The following is a 20,006-nucleotide window of genomic DNA, read 5'->3' on the forward strand; positions in this document are numbered from 1 at the left end:
CTCCCTGTGTGACCTCGTCTCCAAGTTTGTCCCAGCTCTGTGTGTCTGTTCGCGCCCCTGCCTCCTGGCAGACACGGGCGCCTTCCCTCTGCCTGCGAGGGGCAGCAGGGCTGCAACAGTGAGGGTGTGAAGCAGGAAGAAGCAAACTGCAATTCTCACCGTCAGATACCAGTTTGCGTTTGCAAGACTTTACTTTTTTTGCAGTATTTTCTAAGTGTACAGAGCCCTATGCATCTTTGTAGTCATCAAGTTAAAAAAAAAAGTGCTCCTATAAAGCAAGCATAAAAGCTCACCGAGAAAAACACATTACCCATGATGCATGGCAAGAGTGCAAACACTGTGCTAGTGTGTGCCCACCGCTTCTGTTTACAAAATGTGCACAGTTTGTAAGTTGCTGTGGCCTCGGCAGCACATCTGCGTGCATCTCACTGGTCCAGCGGGCACCCTCCTGCAGCACCCATTCGGTTGATGGTTTTGAACTAACCCCACCCCCACCCCCATTTATGGAGACACAAAGCACTTATTCCCAGTGGAAACTAACCCCAAGTGAATAATCCGACCTCAGTTGAAAGTCTCTCTGGGAGCAAGGACGTTTGATTCCAGAGGGACGTGGGGGAGATGCTAGTTGCCATCAGCCACCCAGCCAGCCAAGGGCACACTTGAGAGCCAAGTTCCTCACCCTGTTCCCAGGATCATTGTGCCTGCTGGGGAGCCAGGGACCCCCTCTGTTTTGCATATGTCAGCACGACCCACCCGGGCCCCATACCCACCACACAGCCCGCACCTGCTTCACTTCCAATCTGTGGCCAACGTGTTTGTAGCTCGTGGACAGCTGGGAACTTGGTTCATGGAGGGGCAACCAGATGCCTTTGCCTGGGAGGCATCTCCTGGGTGCTGTGAGTTTAGAGGAACAGCGTGAGGCGGTGGCTCCATAGAGCCGCTCCCCGCGGAGGGCAGAGGCACAGGGAGCACCCCCACACCTGCCCTCCCAGCCCTGCTCCCCCGGCAGCAGCAGAGGACTCTCAGATACCCTCCCCACACACTGCGCGAAGGTCCAGCAACCCCAAAATAAACTCAGAAGCTTAGCTCAGGCAACACGTCTCCAGGGGCCCTTTCCCATCTGTCTCTGGCGTAGCCAACTACCCTGTTGAACATTAAGTTTCAGGGTCACGGATTCAGGCAAGGCCAGGGGAAGGCAGATGCTCTGGAGTTACATCAGACTCTGGGGTGCGAAGGGAAAGGTGTGTGTGTTCTTTCTCCCTCCCCTCGGCCCCCGCCAGGGCTTCCAGCTGTGGGTTGCCTTTCCTTGGGGCCAGGGGGTGTTCTGCACCCCTCCCCCACAGGGACCTGTGGCCAGGGAGTTCAGTAGGTCGAGGGTTGGCAGGTCTTGGAAGGGGCATATTTTCTGGGCACCCCCAGGAGCTGAGTTTCTTGTCTGTCCACTCAAGGTGGTGGTCAATGCCCTGGTGGGCGCCATCCCATCCATCATGAACGTGCTGCTCGTCTGCCTCATCTTCTGGCTCATCTTCAGCATCATGGGCGTGAACCTCTTCGCAGGGAAGTTTGGGAGGTGCATCAACCAGACGGAGGGGGACCTGCCTTTAAACTACACCGTCGTGAACAACAAGAGTGACTGTGAGTCCTTCAACATGACCGGCGAGTTGTACTGGACCAAGGTGAAGGTCAACTTCGACAACGTGGGGGCTGGGTACCTGGCCCTTCTGCAGGTGGTAAGTCTCAGAGAGGAGGGGCCTCCTTCCGCCCACTGGTTCTCCAGCAACAGCACCTGCTCCCATGGTGTGGGCAGGAGGCGGGCAGAGGGGCCACTCTGAATCCTCACAGTAGGCCCACGTTGCCCAAAGGAAGCCAAAGTTCTCCAGAGACTTGTTGGCTCCTTGGGGAGTCCCTGGGTTGTCCTTTCTGGAGCAGATGCCCCATTCTCCAAGATCTGTGGCATGGGGGTTGGGCCCTGAGGCAGGACTAACTTCCCAGCCAGCAGTCAAGTTCAGCTCCTCATGCAGTCAGTTTGGCAGTGTGATGGCACAGGTTAAAAATCACAGACCATAGCCCTGGCTGGTGTGGCTCAGTAGATTGAGTGCCAGCCTGTGAACTGACAGGTCGCTGGTTCGATTCCCAGTCAGGGCACATGCCTGGGTTGCAGGCATGCAGTCTCCAGTTGGGGTGGTGTGAGAAGCAACCAATCAATATATCTCTCACACATCGATGTTTCTCTCCCTTTCCTTCTCCCTCTCTTGCCCCTCTCCCTAAAAATAAATAAAATCATTTTTTAAAAAATGAAAGACCATAGAGACCCAGGGCCTGAACTATTAGCAAAACTGTGTCTCTGGCCATCCCTCTGTTACAAAAAGTTGTGCTGTCCTCTGCGTTGTTTAAAAGAATAGATTTCCTTCCATCCCTGATGTTTGAACGCACACGGCCTTACCCAGTCTTTCCAAAGTTGTCCTTGATTTGTGAGGACCGTGGCTTCAGTGACTGTAATGCATGCCATAAAATTAACCTGCAAATAGCCCGAACAGCAGAAGTGCAGGTAGAACCATAACTTGTGAAGCTGCAGGTTGCTCGCTGTCCTACTCTCAAGCCCAAACACCTGTTGCCAGCAGTCCCCAGGGCAGAGGTAAACTCAGCGGTACCCCCACCTGAAAACTTAATGCACGTCCGATCACACCTCCACGCACCCCTTAAATCCCAGTTGTACCTTTCCCCAAAGACTCCCCTGAAACACCTCAAGGAGAACAGGGTCAGGCCCAAACCCAGAGGTCCTCCGATCCCTGTGACTATCCCCCCGAATGCCAGAGCTTGGAAGAAAAGGCCCCTTTTATAGACTGAGGACTGCCCACTGTTCCAGACAGAACAACACAGGGGCTGGAAAGAGTTTAGCCACAGGCATTTCATAACCTTGGGTGGTCTTCAGCGGTTCCCAGAGCATTTCCAGGCCTCTCTGCACAGGTGAGGGCCTCGTGGCATAAAGAGCTAAGTCACTTGCCATCTGCGGAGCGGCCTCAGTTTCCCCATCTGTCCTCCCAGCCTCATAAGAACTCGGAAACGTGCAGCATTGGTGTGGACGCGCTTGTACCGTGAAAGGAGGCTTGGGGCGAGATTGGCTTTTGCCAAGGACACAAGGGAGGCCCCCCGGGCAGCGGGTCTCACTGCCCAGCCTGTCTCTCGGGCTCTCGGCATCTCCATGGCAGCCCCGCCTGGGCCAGGCTGCACAGCCCGCACTGGCGCTCCGCCTCGTTGCCACGGCGTGCGCTGGAGCCAGCTCCTGTGGATTCACAAGAGCTGGTGGTTACATTTTCAGCTATTTTGCAAGCTATTATTAAAAATTACATTTTATAAATTATAATTAACTAAGCGGTATTAAAACGAAATGAAAACTCACCATTACCATCTAGTATCATCTGTGCTCTTGAGGTTAGTACAGCTATTACGTCTGTGCAGAGAAATCCCGTAATGCCAGGCTCCGGTGCGCACCTCCCACCCCTGTGCTCTGTGGCAGCGCGCTGGCCACGTGAAATCAGCCACAGGGGGGAGGGGTTTACACGGGGAAATTGGCAAACCCAACCCTCGGGGCTCTTTCTTTCTTCTGCAAATTCATGGTTCACCACTTACCCACACACCACTGGCCAAAGGACTCCCTTAAGTGCGAGGGAAGGTTGGAATTCTTTAGGGTCTTGCTGTCAAAAGCCACGGGGTGGAAGCCGCCAGGGTCTCTGAGCTGCAGGACAAAGGGGACCCGGTCAGAGCAGAGAGCCCGAGCCCTAGGTCTCTGGCCCTGACTCCCACTGTGGGACTCTGTGTCGTTTTAGAATCAGAAATGCATGTAGATCTGAAGGGCCCACCTCCTTCAGGCCTCATCAGTCTCTTGGCCAACGTCAAGAGGCTCATTCCCCCAAGCATGGCCTTCTTCCGGTATCTGCCTGGCTGGCTTCCCCTCCCCCCTCAGCCCTGAGCAAGAAGGCCCTTGCCTGACCACCGAGCCACTCGGACCCTGCTGTAGGGGCGGGGTGGGCTGCTAGCTTCTCACAGGAGGCTGCTTCCCAGCCTTACCTGTCCAGACCGGAGCCCTGGGAGCCCAGTCCATGCAGAGTTTAGTGATGTTCTTCCTCTCGTCTCTTCCTTTCAGGCAACGTTTAAAGGCTGGATGGACATTATGTATGCAGCTGTGGACTCCAGGGGGGTAAGTTGGCCTCTCCCACCCAGCCAGGCACCTAAGGCCCTGGGCAGCTTGGCCACCGGGGAATCGAGTCCACACCTGGAAGACCCCGCTGAGGGCCAGATCTCTTGTGTCAACCTGCGGTTGGACCTCGCTGGAATGCCTAGGCCTGGCCCCTCCAGGGCAGCGGTCTCCCAGGGAGTCCCAAAGTTCTCAAATATCTTTCAAATTGAATTCACTGTAGTTCACTTGAAGCTCAAAGGCTTAACCCCAGGAGGATGGGGTGGGAGCAATAGAGATGCAAATCGAGCTGCGTCTTTGCCCTTGAACCCCACCCACTCCCACTGACAGTTCACAGAAGACTAAGAGACACCCCATATCTCAAACCTCCCAATGGCCCAGGGGCAGAAGCCATGCGGGGGACACCACGCCAGGCCTGAGCCCAGCAGGCCTGCTGTCCTCACCTGCCACCAGCCACTTCTCAACTCCAGTCCCCACCCACCCAGCCCTGGCCCTGCTCCGCATCACACCTGTGCCGGTGACCTTCCTCTGGACACCCCCTCTCTCCCAGAGAATGGACACCCCCAGGCAGCCCACAGCCTGCCAGTCTGAGCTCCCCTGTCTGACTTTCCCCTTTAGTACGAAGAGCAGCCCCAGTGGGAATACAACCTCTACATGTACATCTACTTTGTGGTGTTCATCATCTTCGGGTCTTTCTTTACCCTGAACCTTTTCATCGGTGTCATCATCGACAACTTCAACCAACAGAAGAAAAAGATATGTAGCGCTCCTGTCCCCCACCCCAAGGCTGGCAGGGCTGGGGGCCGAGGGTTCTGGCTCCCGGCCCCATTTGCTTTCTGCTGAGGGTGGTCCCTGCTTGCTCCTGCTAGAGGGAGTGGGGCAGGAGGTGGGGGCGTCCATGATGGGACACACCTAGGCCTACAAGAGCATAACAAGGGCCCCCCCGCCTGCCCTAGTCTACCTGAGACCTGGTGCTCCTGGGAGAAGCTGGGTGAGAGTGGGGACTCTTCTCCTGGCCCGTGATCAGGGACAATGGGTGGGACCTCTGCAGAGGCCAGGGTCTTCCTGGAGCCCCCCATTAGAGGGATCATGACTTGTTTGCAGGTAAAAGCAAATGGGCAGAGAGAGCCTTCAGCCTGGCTGTGCTGGGCAGGGGAGAAGGTGGGAGCAGGGACAGGATGAGCCTGAGGTGAATCGAGGGACCCAGGAAAAGTAGGTTTGGAACCTACTTTTCATCGCCCCCTACTTCTCCCTCCTGGGAGAGGGAGTGGGGAGGAGGCCAGCCCTGGCACCGTCCTTAATGAGGCAAGACCCCTGTGCCATACATGCTGGAGCCCCTGAGAACCCCCAAATGAGTCTGGTGCCTGCCTCTGCACTTAGGGGGCCAGGACATCTTCATGACGGAGGAACAGAAGAAGTACTACAACGCCATGAAGAAGCTGGGCTCCAAGAAGCCGCAGAAGCCCATTCCCCGGCCCCTGGTGAGCCCAGCTCCCAAATCAGCAACCGGGGGGAGACCCTGCTGGGGTGGGAGCCTGGGAAGTCCCCACAGCCCACGACCAACTGCCACAGCCTCTTCACGGTCTTTCAGTGCAGCCTGGGACCCTCGGCCAGTCCAGGGAAGGAGGGGGACCCTCAGGCATCGGGCCATACACAGAGACCTCAGTTGCATAGAGATAGTAAGGAAGCCGTGAAAGCGCTGTGGCAACCAGGGGTCACCCCATCCCTCAGAAACCCTTCTGCCTTGAGTGAGCCCCCCTCCCCTGCAGGGGCTCAGGCTCTCCCCAGGAAGAACAGGGCAGTCTTTGCAGCCCCCAGCCCCAGTCATCGTCTCATCCGTGAAACCCCCTGAATGGCAGAGGCCCCTGGTGCATGGAACCAGGAGGGGTGCTGGGTCCTGTGTGGGGCTGACTCCCTTGCTCCATCAAGCCATTTTCCAAAAAAGCGTGTGTATGTTGGAGCGGGGTGGGGGCCAGTAATCGAAGTAATGAAGTGACATGGCCTGAATCACTAGCTAGTAAGTGGCAGCCCTGGTGTTTTTGATTCAGCTCATCAGTTTCATCTGATTCCTTTCTGTTCACCATACTCTGTTCTAGGTTAGCTGCGTGTGTGTGTGTGTGTGTGTGTGTGTTCACTTATTTATAATCTTCTCTCTTCCCCAAAATAATCTGGGGAAGACACATATAAATTGAGTAGAATAAAGTCAGTTCCTTAAAAAGAGTGGAGGATATGTATTAACCTGAGGGCAAATACAATGACTGGGACTGAACTTTAAATTTGACCTTGAGCCTTCAGTCGGTGGGAACGAAAAGAGAAGCACAGTGAACACTGTGCTAAAGAAACTCAGAGGAGGAAAAATCTCTTCCTAAAGATGCACCAGAGACGGCCTAAGGGAAGAGGGAGCGTCAGGCTGGGCCCCGAGCCCAGGTAGCGATTCATCAGGAGAGCCTGGCCATTTCAGAGCTCCTGACTTCTCCCTCTCCCTCAACAGTCCGGTGGGGTGTTGGCCCCACCAGACCGTAGCCTAAGCAGGTGGGCGATCTGGGCCGAGAGGCAGCAGCAGGGGGCGCGCTGGCCTGCCCAGGACCCTGCTGAGCCCATCCTGTGCCCCTTCTTTCAGAACAAGTACCAGGGCTTCATATTCGACATCGTGACCAAGCAGGCCTTTGACGTCATCATCATGTTTCTCATCTTGTTGAACATGGTGACCATGATGGTGGAGACCGATGACCAGAGCCCTGAGAAGGTCAACATCTTGGCCAAGATCAACCTGCTCTTCGTAGCCATCTTCACGGGCGAGTGCATCATCAAGATGGCCGCCCTGCGGCACTACTACTTCACCAACAGCTGGAACATCTTCGACTTCGTGGTTGTCATCCTCTCCATCGTGGGTGGGTATACCAGTTGTCTGGGCAGAGACGCCTTCCCCAGGCCAGGGCTTCCCTTCAGCCCATGGTCTGCACTTAATGCCAAGTACCCTGAGGCTCCTTTATCCTTTTCCCCCTGCATTCCTCCCCTCTCCCCCATCACACACGCAAACTCTTGACCCTGCCCTCTGGGAATTCTGCCTTGGACTGCCTGACTTTTCATCGTTCTGCCATGTGCAGCCTTTGGTGAACTCGGAGGGAAATGCAGGTGCAGCTGCGGTGATGGGCAGATAGTTAGAAGCTGGGGGTAGCACCAGTAGATGCCAGGGAGGTCCCAGGCGGGGTCGAGGGTCAGAGCGCGCCTACTGGGACTGGACTATGCAGGGCAGCCGCAGCAAAAATGGAGCTGCTGGGGGACAGTCTCAGAGGCTTCGGGAGGTGCAGTGTGTGCCTCAGAACACCTACTGGTCGCAGTGCTTGGCCGCCCCAGTGCTTGGCCGCCCCAGAGAAGCACGGTTCACAGGGATTAACAGGTCAGCATGGAGCCAGAGTGTCTGAGTTGAATCCCAGCTTCTCACTGACTAGGTGGCCACTTGGGTGAGTTACCTCACCTCTCAGTGTCCTCATGGAAAACGAGGATGGTGTCAGCTTACATCCCAGGGTGACGGGAAGGGCTTAATGAATGATATGAGGTGTTCAGCTCAGTGCCTGATGGGCAGCAGACACTGGACACATGTCAGCCAGTGACGTTATGATTCTATGAGGAGTCTGGAAAGAGCACTTGGGCCAGTACGAGGCAAGTTAATTTCACTCTTTCTTCTATAAGTTGTATCTGTGTTCCTTACAATCCCTACCCAGAGTAGTCAACAGAGACCAAGGAGCGGGTAAGCCCTGGAAACTAGCAGAGTTGAGAGGGTGATAGGGACCATCTCAGGGAGGCTGAGATGCAACTGGCGTGGTGTGGCTCAGCACAGCATGGTGCAGAACACAGTGCTGACTTCCAGCCCAGTGCTCCCTGCACTCAGTGTGCACATGAACCATCTGGGCTTGTGAAAATGCAGTGGGTCTGGGGCGGAGCTGAGGTTCTGTATGTCTGACGAGTGCCCAAGAGATCCCAAGGCTGCTGCTCCTCAGACCATACTTTGTGTAGCAAGGAGGTAAGAGGCCTGAGGTCTGGTCCAAGTTAAGCCACTAACGTGCTGACCAAGTCCCTTCAGGCCTCAGAGTCCCTGATCTAGAAGATGGACTTAGTACAGTTCTATCATGAGGTGTTCTTAGAGGACACTTTGCAAAGAATGTGGGTCTTCATTTTCTGGATCAGATGCAGAAATGGAGATTCAGAGAGGCGAGGAGAGCAGGGCTTTGCCTTTAAACCAGTCCCCCTGGAAGGACCCCCTCTTCCTGGCTCCTTGCTGTTCAGAGAGCCCACCCAGCAAGGCTGGGCTGGAGGGAGGACAGAGACGCCACGGGCTGCCGCAGACTCTGTTGTTCCCCACAGGCACTGTGCTCTCGGACATCATCCAGAAGTACTTCTTCTCCCCAACGCTCTTCCGAGTCATCCGCCTGGCCCGAATCGGCCGCGTCCTCAGGCTCATCCGCGGGGCCAAGGGGATCCGCACGCTGCTCTTTGCCCTCATGATGTCCCTGCCTGCCCTCTTCAACATCGGGCTGCTGCTCTTCCTCGTCATGTTCATCTACTCCATCTTCGGCATGGCCAACTTCGCTTACGTCAAGTGGGAAGCCGGTATCGACGATATGTTCAACTTCCAGACCTTTGCCAACAGCATGCTGTGCCTCTTCCAGATCACCACGTCGGCCGGCTGGGACGGTCTCCTCAGCCCCATCCTCAACACAGGGCCCCCCTACTGCGACCCCAATCTGCCCAACAGCAATGGCTCCCGGGGGAACTGTGGGAGCCCGGCCGTGGGCATCCTCTTCTTCACCACCTACATCATCATCTCCTTCCTCATCGTGGTCAACATGTACATCGCCATCATCCTGGAGAACTTCAGTGTGGCCACGGAGGAGAGCACGGAGCCCCTGAGCGAGGATGACTTCGACATGTTCTATGAGATCTGGGAGAAGTTCGACCCCGAGGCCACCCAGTTCATCGAGTACTCGGCCCTGTCCGACTTCGCCGATGCCCTGTCGGAGCCGCTCCGGATCGCCAAGCCCAACCAGATAAGCCTCATCAATATGGACCTGCCCATGGTGAGCGGGGACCGTATCCACTGCATGGACATCCTCTTCGCCTTCACCAAGAGGGTCCTGGGGGAGTCTGGAGAGATGGACGCCCTGAAGATCCAGATGGAGGAGAAGTTCATGGCGGCCAACCCATCCAAGATCTCCTACGAGCCCATCACCACCACGCTGCGGCGCAAGCACGAGGAGGTGTCGGCCACGGTCATCCAGCGGGCCTTCCGGCGGCACCTGCTGCAGCGCTCCGTGAAGCACGCCTCCTTCCTCTTCCGCCAGCAGGGAGGCAGCAGCGGCCTCTCCGAAGAGGATGCCCCTGAGAAAGAGGGCCTCATCGCCTGCAAGATGAACGAGAACTTCTCCCGGCGCCTCGGCCCGCCCTCCAGCTCCTCCATCTCCTCGACATCCTTCCCGCCTTCCTATGACAGCGTCACCAGGGCCACCAGCGACAACTTCCAGGTGCGGGTGTCCGACTACAGCCACAGCGAGGATCTCGCAGACTTCTCCCCATCCCCAGACAGGGACCGAGAGTCCATCGTGTGAGCCCCGCCCCGGCTGGCCAGGACACACCGAAAGGCAGCCCGTTGCCTCGAGGCAAACCCAAGTGCAGCCACAAACCAGCATCCGCTGGGCCTTGCTTGCTTTGGGCTTCAGGGATGAGAGAGGAGCCTCAGCCCCGTGGATGGAAGAGGCCGAGTTCTGTGGCACCCGCGTTGGTGGCCGGGAGCAGGTGGCCGAGCCGACCACTAGGGGTGCCCTGTCCCTGGAGGCCCCACACAGACCAGTGGCCAGGTCTGGCCAGGCAACACGCTGGGCCTCGGAGAAGCGACTCACCCCAGCTGTTGGGCAAAATATAAAACCGAGACTGTATATGTTGTGAATGGGCTTTCATAAATTTATTATATTTGATATTTTTTTACTTGAGCAAAAAAAACGAACGTTTTTTCCATGGACGTCGGCAGCAACGCACACTGCCCCTCCTGGACTCCGACCGAGGCCGGCTGTGCAGCGGCCGCAACCCTGTTCTCCGAGCAGAACTGGAACCCGGCGTGGCTCCCGCAGGCCTTCCGCGTGGCTCCAGGGGCAGAAAGGGGCCCCCCTGCCACTTGGGCCGAGGTGCCAGCGGGGCTGAACCCCTTTTCTCATGCACACATGTGCACACGCTCACACACACACACAGGCCAGCACTGGCCCCCCCGTCGAATGTGTCAGGCAGCCACCCTGCCCCAGTCCCCGTGGGTGGGGGTCTTGTCAGCAGGGGCTCCCTTGGGCCTCCCATTGTCCCCCAGGTCCTGTTTCCCCCCTGTGTTTTTTAGGCAGGCCCTACGAGGGTCAGTTCTACAGAATGAAAAGGCTTCCAAGAGAGAGTTGCCGGGGTCCCAGGGCTGGTCCGGGGCACTGAAGTTGCCTTGTCTTCCCAGCAGAACTCGGCCCTCTGTAAACGAGTATTAACGTAAAACTGAAGGGCCCGAGGGTGCCAGGCCTCACGCGGCCTGGCACCCAGCTTGTTCCTGCTGCCGAACCCGGCAGAGCCTGCCCCGCTGGCCAGGAAGAGAAGGCTGAGCACCCTGGGGTGGGGGCCAGGAAGCTCGACAGCCCCCAGCCCCTCTGAAGAAGGGACCCTGTTATCATCGCTGGACCTCTCTGCTCTAACCGTGGGGGCGAGGGGAGCCCCACATGGTCCCCAGCTCCTCTCCAGATGCAGCGGCATGGGCGTGGGGAGGACAGCTTGGGTCCTGTGCAGGGGAGGGGACTCGGAGGGGCCAGGCCCTGTTCCTGTGCCCTGGGAGGGGAATGGACCATGGGACCCCTTGGGAAGGGAGTCGTGTGGCCTTGCACCAGCCCCTCGGGCTCAGCTCCAGGTCCTGGTGACACCTGCACCCAGGACCCCCTGGAGGAGGGTCCAGGCTGTCCCACAGGTCTTGTGAGAAGGCTTTTTCAGGGAAAACCACTTTTTCTAGTACAATTCCCCCAGGGGCCTCTTCAGCTGCTGACAATCCTATTTAGCATATGCAAATCTTTTAATGTAGAGAACTGTCACCCCTAGAGTGACAGCGTTGGCTGCTGGAGCCAGAGCAGGCTGGAGCTCGGCTGCCCGATTCCAGCTCCCCAGCAAGGCTGCCTTCCTCCAGGCCACCCAACCTCACCTCCCGGGCAGCCCAGGCAGCCGGAAGCCGGCTATTCCTCACCTACCTCGCCGAGCTGCCCGAGGGCTGGACGTTCTGAGCTCCTGGCAGTGCTGACCGCATTGCCAGTGAGTAAAGTATTACATTTCTTCCTGTCACCTCGAGTTCCCGAGGTGGCTCCCCCAGCCCCCACCCCACCGCACCCCCGTGATTTCTCTTCTCCCCCCGTGTTCCCTTTTGAGTCCAGTGTGGGGCGTGGTTTTCACTGTCCCAGTGACACTTCTCCGAGTGGAAATCTTATTTTTGTAGATCTCTGTGCTTTGCTCTCAAGGCTTGGAGAGGCGTGCGCCCTCCCTGCGCTCAGCACGCTGCACGGACAGGAATGTGACCTGGGAGGAGGCCGGGCTGCCAGCCCAGCTGGCCGGAAGGAGGCTGGAATTGTGTGGACAGCCCGGGAGCCCTGAGACAGGTGCCCGGGGCTGGCTGCTGACAGCGCCAGTGGCTGCGGACGGCGTGGTCGAGGGCAGGGACCAGCTGGACCTGACTCCTTAGCTTTTAGGGTGGTTGTCTCTTTTTTTTTTTCTAGAACTGCACAATGACCAGCAGGAAGGGAAAAGCGTGGAGGAAAAAGGAGGGAGGGACAAGCACCCAGTGCCAGCTGTTGTCTGAACTAATCAAGCACTTCTCACCAAACTTCGTGTATAAATAAGATACATATTTTTAAAACAAACCAATAAATGGCTTACGTGACCTGCCCTGGGCTCTGTTCTTGTGCCGAGGTTTGACGAGGCCCAAGGAGCCAGCGAGGGGGCCTCGTCCTGGGCAAACCTGGACGGCAGTGGTGTTGCGGGAGCGCCGGGTCAGATCCCACACAGGACTCCCCACTGTCTTCCCAGGAAGGGGGCGGGTAATGGTGTGGTGTGGGCAGAGCGGTCCACCCCCGCCGGAGGACGCCCCAGGCCGTGCCTTCCAGGACTCCAGCCTGGGGCACAGCAGAGGGGGCGGGCCACGATCTGGGGCTCACACGGTGGGAAGGGTTTGGAAAGGTGGATGAAGGGAGGGGCAGCTGCCTTGGAGAACAGCCAGGTGGTGGCACCTGTGTGTCAAGCCAGGCTTGGACCTGTGACACGTGACACTGACGTCCTCACCCTCACCTCCCCCACACTCCTCAGTCCATAGCCTCTGCTGCCCCAGCCCCCACCTAAAGCTCCCCGCCAGCCAGCAGGGCCTTCTCCGACCTCATCTCGTGGGTTCCGTCCATCCACAGCAGTTAACTCAGTGGACGGCGGCCCCTCCCGGAGACCCTCTCTTCCCCAGGCCATTGTGGCACCACCCCCTCCAGGGTGTCCCTCAGTCTCTCGTAGAGGGGCACATTTCCCAGGGTCGGACTGAATGATCAAGCTCTTCAGGCCCTGGGTCCTCTTCCGAGAAGAGAGTGGAAACACCCTCTCACCCCCGGCCATGCTTTAAAGAAGAGTCTGCACTCTGTACCTGGAGGCCAGGCCTCGCCACAGAGCCCCGGGCCAGCACGGCAGGCGGTCTGTGCAAGGCGTGTCCAGAGCTGCCGGCCCTGAGCTCATTGGTCTCAACCCCAAGCCCAGCCGGCAGGGGCAGGTACCCCACGGGTGCCCCCTTTAGCCGCAGGCTTTCCCTCACCCTTCCCCCGCAGTCCCACGCCTGGTTGCCACTATGTTCTCAGCGTCTGTAAGGCCCCACCCCGGGTCTGTCTTGCTGCTGCTGCTTCCCTGGTGGGGCCAGCATCTTGCCTGGTGGCTGCCCTTCCTCCAACCTCGGCCGTTCCACCTGATGCAGCTACCAGATCTAATCCGAGGTCGTTGCTTCCTGGATAAAACCCGCCAGTGCCTTCCTGCTGCCCCAGGACCCAGGCAAACCCCTCCGGGCCTCCAGCCCTGCCAACCTCGGCAAATGCAGGTCCCTCTAACCCCTCCAAGGCCAGGCTCTTCCTCCTCTCAGCTTTGCCCGCTGCTGCACCCACCTCCCAGAGCGCCCCTCTCCTGTCCACGCAGCCCTCAGGCCTCACCTTGACGTCTCCTCCTCCAGGCGCCCTCCCTGACCACCACCCCACCCCTCCCCCACCACTCACCAGCTCCGGTCCTTCCCTTGTCACAGGGCTTATCGCTTCTCAGCGCTAACACCTGCAAAGCCCGTGTGTAAACAAACATGACCCCCGGGAGTCGTCAGCCCAACTTTTATTTTTGTCCCTCCCTGTCCCTCTTGGCTTCGCTCAGTGCAGATAATCTTCCCGGGCCCTGGTTGGGAACCCGGCAGATCCTGGCTTTCCAGCTCAGTCGTGGGGAAAAGAACGGCCACCTGCAGTCACTTGACCTTGTAAATAGTCTCAGGCTCGTCATTAGGGTGCCCGGTCCCAGGAACATTCGGGGCTAGGGTGGCTGGGCGGGTGGCCCCTCCCTCTGGGCCAGGCAGGGGCCAGGGGGACTCTCCTACAGGCCTCTGGGAGCTTTCTGAAGATTCCCTCGTGGGTGTGCTCCCTGCAGATCACTCAGCCCAGCAGATGCACTGTTTTGGGGGTGCCCCCATGACCCCTTCCTTTGCCCCTGGCACCTGTGAGTCCACCCCCAGCCTCTTCCTGCCAAGGCCCTCTGCCCTCCAAGGGGCCCTGTCGTGGTGGCACGTGCAGCCCCGTCTCGGCCAGCCTCCTCTGGTCCACAGGCAGCACCCAGAGCTCTTGCCCCCGCCGCAGCGCGCTCCACAGACACCACCGGAGCAGCTGGCCCAACACCCTCTCTCCCGGTCCCAGGGCGAGTCAGGACCCTGCCACCCGTCCACCTGAGCATTGTTTAGGCCGAGCGAGGCCCGGGCCTCCCCACCTCCCACCTGTCCCAGCTCTCCTAGAAGGCCCTGGAAGCCCACTCATGCAGGTGTGGGCTAGGAGGCCCCACCAGCCCGCCCACAGGCTCCGCTCCAAGGGAAAGCCACAGGGTCCTGGAATCTCTGGACACTGTTCTCCAAAGAAACCAGCCAACGGTTCCTAGGCCCTCCCCTCTCTTGGACCCCTTTCGACGTGTGACTGGATGTGACTGCAGGTCCCAGCGTCTGGCGCCACTTCCCTTGTAAACAAGCTGCATAGGAGATGCTTGCTGCTTGGTCTCCTGAAGCCATCGGTTTTAGTCCTTTGATCAAAACTGGGGCAGGGCCCTGGCTGGTGTGCTCTGCCCCAGTGGACTGAGCACCGGCCTGCGAGCCAAAGGGTCGCTGGTTCAATTCCCAGTCAGGGCACAGGCCTGGGTTGCAGGCCAGGTCCCCAGTGGGGTGCACATGAGAGGCAATCACACAGTGATGTTTCTCTCCCTCTCTTTCTCCCTCCCTTCCCCTCTCTAAAAATAAATAAATAAAATATTTTTTAAAAACTGGGGCAGGGACAGTCCATTTTAACCTTCTGTGACACTTGTCTTTACCCAATACCACTGGGGCTTTTCAAAGGGCACCTTTGAGTGTAGCAGGTCATATCCAGTGCAGCAGGTCAAAGCCAGCTTTTATAAAAAGAGTATCAACCCTGGCCCCGTGGCTCAGTGGGTTGGAGCATCATCTCGTGCACTGGAGGTTGCGGGTTCAATCCCAGCCACAGCACATACCTAGGCTGTGCGCTTGATGCCTAGTCAGGGTGCATAGGGGAGGCAACCCATCAATGTCTCTCTCTCTTTCTCTCTCTCTCTCTCTCTCACACACACACACACACACAATCAATACACATATCCTCAGGTGAGGATTTAAAAAAAGAATATCAGAATTGACAACAGCTGTGTGCTCTGTGTGGCAAGGGGGAGTGTGGTTTTGTGACCCTGCTGTTTCAGGTACACACAAACCCTGGGTGAGCACCCGGACAGCGGCGGGAGATAGATTTCTTATTGGAAATCCCAGTGAACAGGCAGACACAGCAAGAGGACAGGGTCTGTGTCTGCTTTGCTCACCGACACAGCCGGGACTTAGGGCAGCCACTCAGCACCGGTGTGGGGAGTGGGTGAGGGGCAGGCAGGAGCTGTGTGCCCACCACGAGGCTGAGGAGGAGGGGCCAGGCCGCTTCTCTCACAGGCTCCAGGACATGACACCATGTCAGCGCCTGCGTGGCAGCTTCCCCGTCGTTCTCAGGGCCAAGGGGTGAAGTCTGGAGTTCTCGGGCATCCCCTGGGGTCTTCCCTGGCTGCCCGAGAAGGGTCTTTCCCTGGCCTGGGAAGGGCCAGGCTCATCTGCAGGGAGGCTGGAGCAGGGCTTTGTACTCAGAGCACTGCCAGAGCTGTCACCGGCTGCTCTGGGGTGAGGCTGGGGTCCAGGTGGCGGCAGCTCTGTGAGGGACGGACGTCGGCTCCTGTGTCAGCGGGAAGGCATGTGGCCCAGGGAGCTCAGCCTTTGGCAGGGAGAGAGATGCTCCTGGACAGACGTCAGCTGTCACCCTGGGGCCGCAGCGCTGGCAGCTCCCTTGCCCCGTGCCAGCGGCCCCTCCGCCTGCCAGCCCCGACAGCCACGAGACTCGGAGCGGAGGCCGGGAGGGGCAGGGGACGGAGCACAGGCGCTCCTACAGGCGGACCTGGGACTGCAAAGGAGAGTGAAGAGCCACCACTGATGGCTCAGGGAGCCCGGGACTCGTGTCTGATGCCCTGGTGGCCTCTTGCAGTCATCTGTGCTGGTGCAGCGGCTCCGCAGCTCAAGGGCTCTGAGCCCACTGCATGGCCGGCTGGCCTCAAATCTGGGAGTGGGCGAGGCCAGGCCATAGCCAGGCCATTGAACCTCGTTCTCCATCCCACCCCTGCGCCTGGCAGAGACTGGGAGCCGAGAACGTTTGCAGAAGAGACAACCCAGTCAATTCGCTGTCTGCTGAACTCACCTGGATCCTCTCCTCCAGCTGAGCCCATCCTGTCCTCTGAGGTCCCTGCCCCTTTTCTCACCAGCAGTCCCCCTGCGACACCTGTTTCTTCTGGAAGGTCAGAAGACACAGGGCCGTTTGAGATCCTCACCCACTGGGAGACACGTGCAGATTCACACACATACACTCTCCAGGCTCAGGAAGGAGGCTTCCTGCTAGGGAGGGGGAGGGGCATGGCCCCAAGGAGATGTCCTAAATCTCAAGAACGAACCTCAAGCTTTCTGCCCCAACCCCCCTTGGACCAGGGGCCTTAGGACCTTCCCAGGGACAGAGGCAGGCAGACAGGCCCGAGAGGACGTCATTCAGAGACGACACTCAATGGCTGGCGGCTGCCAAGCCTTGGGGAGGGTGGGGGATCCCTACCAGAGGGACTCTGGGAGCCCCGCTGGGGCCCCAATCCCCTGCGGTGTCCTAGGTCAGAGGCCCGGCCCGGCCAGCCTGAGCCCAGCACGTGTAATGACCACCCCGACAAGCACTTCCTCCCACGCCAGCTCACAGGGCTGGCATCCTGGGCAGCCGCCAGGCACCTGCTGCCGAAGACAAAAACCCCGTCATCCCCGCCTTTACCGAGAGACAGACTGGCTCGGATTCCAGAAACGCACAGCACAGGTCGAAGCAGAGCCCCTCTCCCCAGGCGTGGGCTGACAGGCAGGCAGTATGTCCTGGCTCCCACACTGAGCCGTGCCCAGCCTCCTGGGCCAGAGGCTTGGGGAGTGGATGCTGGGATTTTAGGTGTGACTGGCCAGGAGGGGCCTGAGCTTGCCTCCAGTATTTGTCCTTGGAGCCGTGTCTCCTGGGGGACCGTCTGTCTGTCACTCACCCCCTCAGGGGGCACCCCCTCTTCCTGGAAGGCCAGGGACCGTGCTGCTCCTATGGGCAAGGCCGTGGGAGGAGCTCAAGGACCGTGGAAGGTGGGGAAGCTTGACCAAGGCAGGCCGGCTTAGCAGCGATAATGGGGCCTCCAGTATCCTGTGTCAATCCATCAAATTTATGGTCTTCTCTCCAGACAGGAGACAATGAGGAAATGACAAAAGCCAATCAGGCCAGTAAATAAAGGGTAATGGAATAACCAGCATGTGCCGTGCATCCCCCGAGCCCCAGAGCCAGGAGCAGGGCTGAGCCCCTCCCTTCTGGATGTCTTGGCTTCAGCCACAGGCCCGTGGGGACAGTTAAAACTGGTCAACAACCCCCTCAGGGATGCCTGGCTGAATTTCCAGCTGCCCGGGCCAAAAACTTTGGCGTCATCCCTGCTTCCTCTCTCTCTCACACCCTCCCTCCAATCCGGCAGGAAATCCTGGTCGCTCTGCCTTCGAACTAGATTCCAAGTCCGACCCCTTCGGAACACTTCCACTGCCTCCACGCCGGCCATCTCTTGCCTGGTTTCTTGCAAAGCCCTCCTCACGGGTCCTGCCCCAGGCTGTTGTCAACACAGCAGCCGGTGGGTCTGCTCAGAGGCGAGGCGGATCACGTCACTGCTCCGCTCAGAACTCCCAGCGGCCCCTGCGGCACTTGGAAAAGAGCCAGAGCCCCTGTGCAGCCCTGACCATCCGCCCCCACCCCCGTGCCTGCCCCTCCACAGCCCCCTTTACAACGGGCTCAGACTCCACGCACGCCCCACCACTCTCTGCGGGTTCCCACCCAGACTAGGCACCACCGGCCTCAGGGCTTCAGTGCCCGCTGTTCCCTTTGCTTGCCTCCTTGCTCTTCCAAGTCTTTTCCTAAACGTCACCTTTGCCATGAGACAGCCAGGACCACCCTACCCTCCTGCCCTCCCCAGCCCGCCATTTCTCTACTCAAAGCAGGTCCGGTGAGGCGTAATTTATGTGAGATAAAATTCACCCTTTTTAAATGCGTGGTGTGATGAGTTTTGGCAATGTCCAAGCAACATGGCCACCACCACCAAAATCAATATAGCAAACATTTCCGTTACTCCAAGAATTCCCTCGTGCTGCTCTGGCGACCCCGACTCTGACCCCTGGCAGCCACAGAGCTGTTTTCTGTGCCTGTAGATTGGCCTTTTCTGGAAGGCGCATGTAAGTGGGTCAACATGCATGCAGCCTTTGTGTCCACCCGCTGTCACTCTACATGATGCGTCTGAGACTCAGCCACGCTGTGGCGGGTGTCGGTTCACTCCTTTTCGTTGCTGAGTGCTGCTCCGTTGTGTGGGTGAACCACCGTCCCTTGTCCATTCAGTAGCTGAGGGGCATCTGAGTTGCTGGCAGTTTTTTGCTATCCCGAGTAAAGCTGCTGTGAACATTTGTGTGAACATGTGTTTTTATCTCTTGGACAAATACCTAGGAACCGAATTTCAAGGTCATATGATTAGTGTACATTTAACTTTATAGGGAGTCGTACAATGTTTTCCAGAACGGTAGCTTGATTTCATTCCCACCAGCCAGCGGAGTGCCAATTGCTCCAGACCCATGCCCATATTTGGTTTGTCGGTCTTTTTATTCTTTTTCTTTAATTTTAGCCATGTGAATGGGTGTATCCTATAATTTGCATTTCACTGATGACTAAGGGGTTTGAGAATCTTCTCATGTGGTTATTGGCCATTTCTTTTTTTAAATTTTTATTTATTGATTTGGGAGAGAGAGACAGAGACAGAGACAGAGACAGAGACAGAGAGAGAGGGAGAGAGAGAGACATCTATTTGCTGTTCCACTCACTGACGCACTCACGCATCGGTTGCTTCTGGTCTGTGCCCTGCCCGGAGATTGAACCCACAACCCTGGCATGTGGGGACAACGCTCCAGCCAACTGAGCTATCTATCTGGCCAGGGCTCACTGGTCATTCTTACATCATCTTTGGTGAAGTGTCTGCCACTGCTTTGAAGGAGCGTCAGACAAACACTTACATCATCACCCGAAGGAGTGAGGCTTTCTGGTGCAGTGTGACGACACTCCACGGCGCAGCCACGGGCTTTCTGTGTGAGCTGAAGGGACGGACCTCAAGGTGCTAGTCTCCACTTCACGTCTATAAAATGGGCGTGGCCACACTTCCCTCCTGGGGCGACCAGTGTGGCCGCTGCGCACAGTGAGGCAAGCAGAGAGCTTACAACAGTCCCCGGTACCTGGTGAGCACTTAGCCAATGTCCAGCACAGTGATGACGATTATAATCACTGGCCCTCCATGACTGGTTCTCGTCCATCCCATTTCCCTCTTCAGAGCCCCGTGTTTTCACCTGTAATTGTTGGGGACAAGCTGCCGTAACATCCGCCGATCTCCTGCATTGCCCGACGTTTACTGACGCACCCCTTACAGGCCCCTTCCTCCCCCCGGGAGCGCCCCCGCTCCCACAGACATGAGTAACATATACACACAGCCCTGCAAAGCTCCCCAAGCTCCTGGCCCACAGAACGGCCTGGGGCCCAGCTCCTCGGTCACCAGTGAGCGGGACCACGAGGAACTAGAAGGAGACTGAGGAAGAGTTGGGAAGGACAGATAACACCAGGCAAGACCGACAGACGGGGTTTCGGGGGGTGCTATGAAAACTCGTGTGGCCTTGCAGAGACAACAGCCCCTGCCCACGGTGGCTCAGTAGGTTCTCCCCAACCCCATCCCCACAGCTGGGGGTGGGCCAGGCCCTCCATGAGCCCCACCCTCACCCCACCTGACCTCTGGAGGAAAGCTGGATCCCCAAGGGGGGAGGGAGGCAGGAGGAGGGCAGGAGTGTTGGGAAATCAGTCCACACAGATCTGGGGCCGATGCCAGGGTGCCA

The 20,006-nt window shown here is 58.0% G+C and overlaps 1 protein-coding gene across 3 annotated transcripts in view; it reads left to right on the forward strand.

Annotated features, from left to right (window-relative positions):
- SCN5A (sodium voltage-gated channel alpha subunit 5) overlaps nt 1-9,844 on the forward strand; it is a 31,551-nt gene extending 21,707 nt beyond the window's left edge. For all 3 annotated transcript variants that reach the window (XM_036030497.1, XM_028518651.2, XM_036030498.1), the window contains 6 exons: nt 1,449-1,730; nt 4,145-4,198; nt 4,814-4,951; nt 5,572-5,676; nt 6,816-7,086; nt 8,561-9,844. In XM_036030497.1, coding sequence (XP_035886390.1) covers nt 1,449-1,730; nt 4,145-4,198; nt 4,814-4,951; nt 5,572-5,676; nt 6,816-7,086; nt 8,561-9,801 — 2,091 coding nt within the window. In that variant the 3' untranslated portion in view covers nt 9,802-9,844. The remainder of the gene's footprint in view (nt 1-1,448; nt 1,731-4,144; nt 4,199-4,813; nt 4,952-5,571; nt 5,677-6,815; nt 7,087-8,560) is intronic.
- Nucleotides 9,845-20,006: the final 10,162 nt, after the last annotated feature.

This window comes from Phyllostomus discolor, chromosome 7 (assembly GCF_004126475.2).
Source record: "Phyllostomus discolor isolate MPI-MPIP mPhyDis1 chromosome 7, mPhyDis1.pri.v3, whole genome shotgun sequence".
Taxonomy (NCBI): domain Eukaryota; kingdom Metazoa; phylum Chordata; class Mammalia; order Chiroptera; family Phyllostomidae; genus Phyllostomus; species Phyllostomus discolor.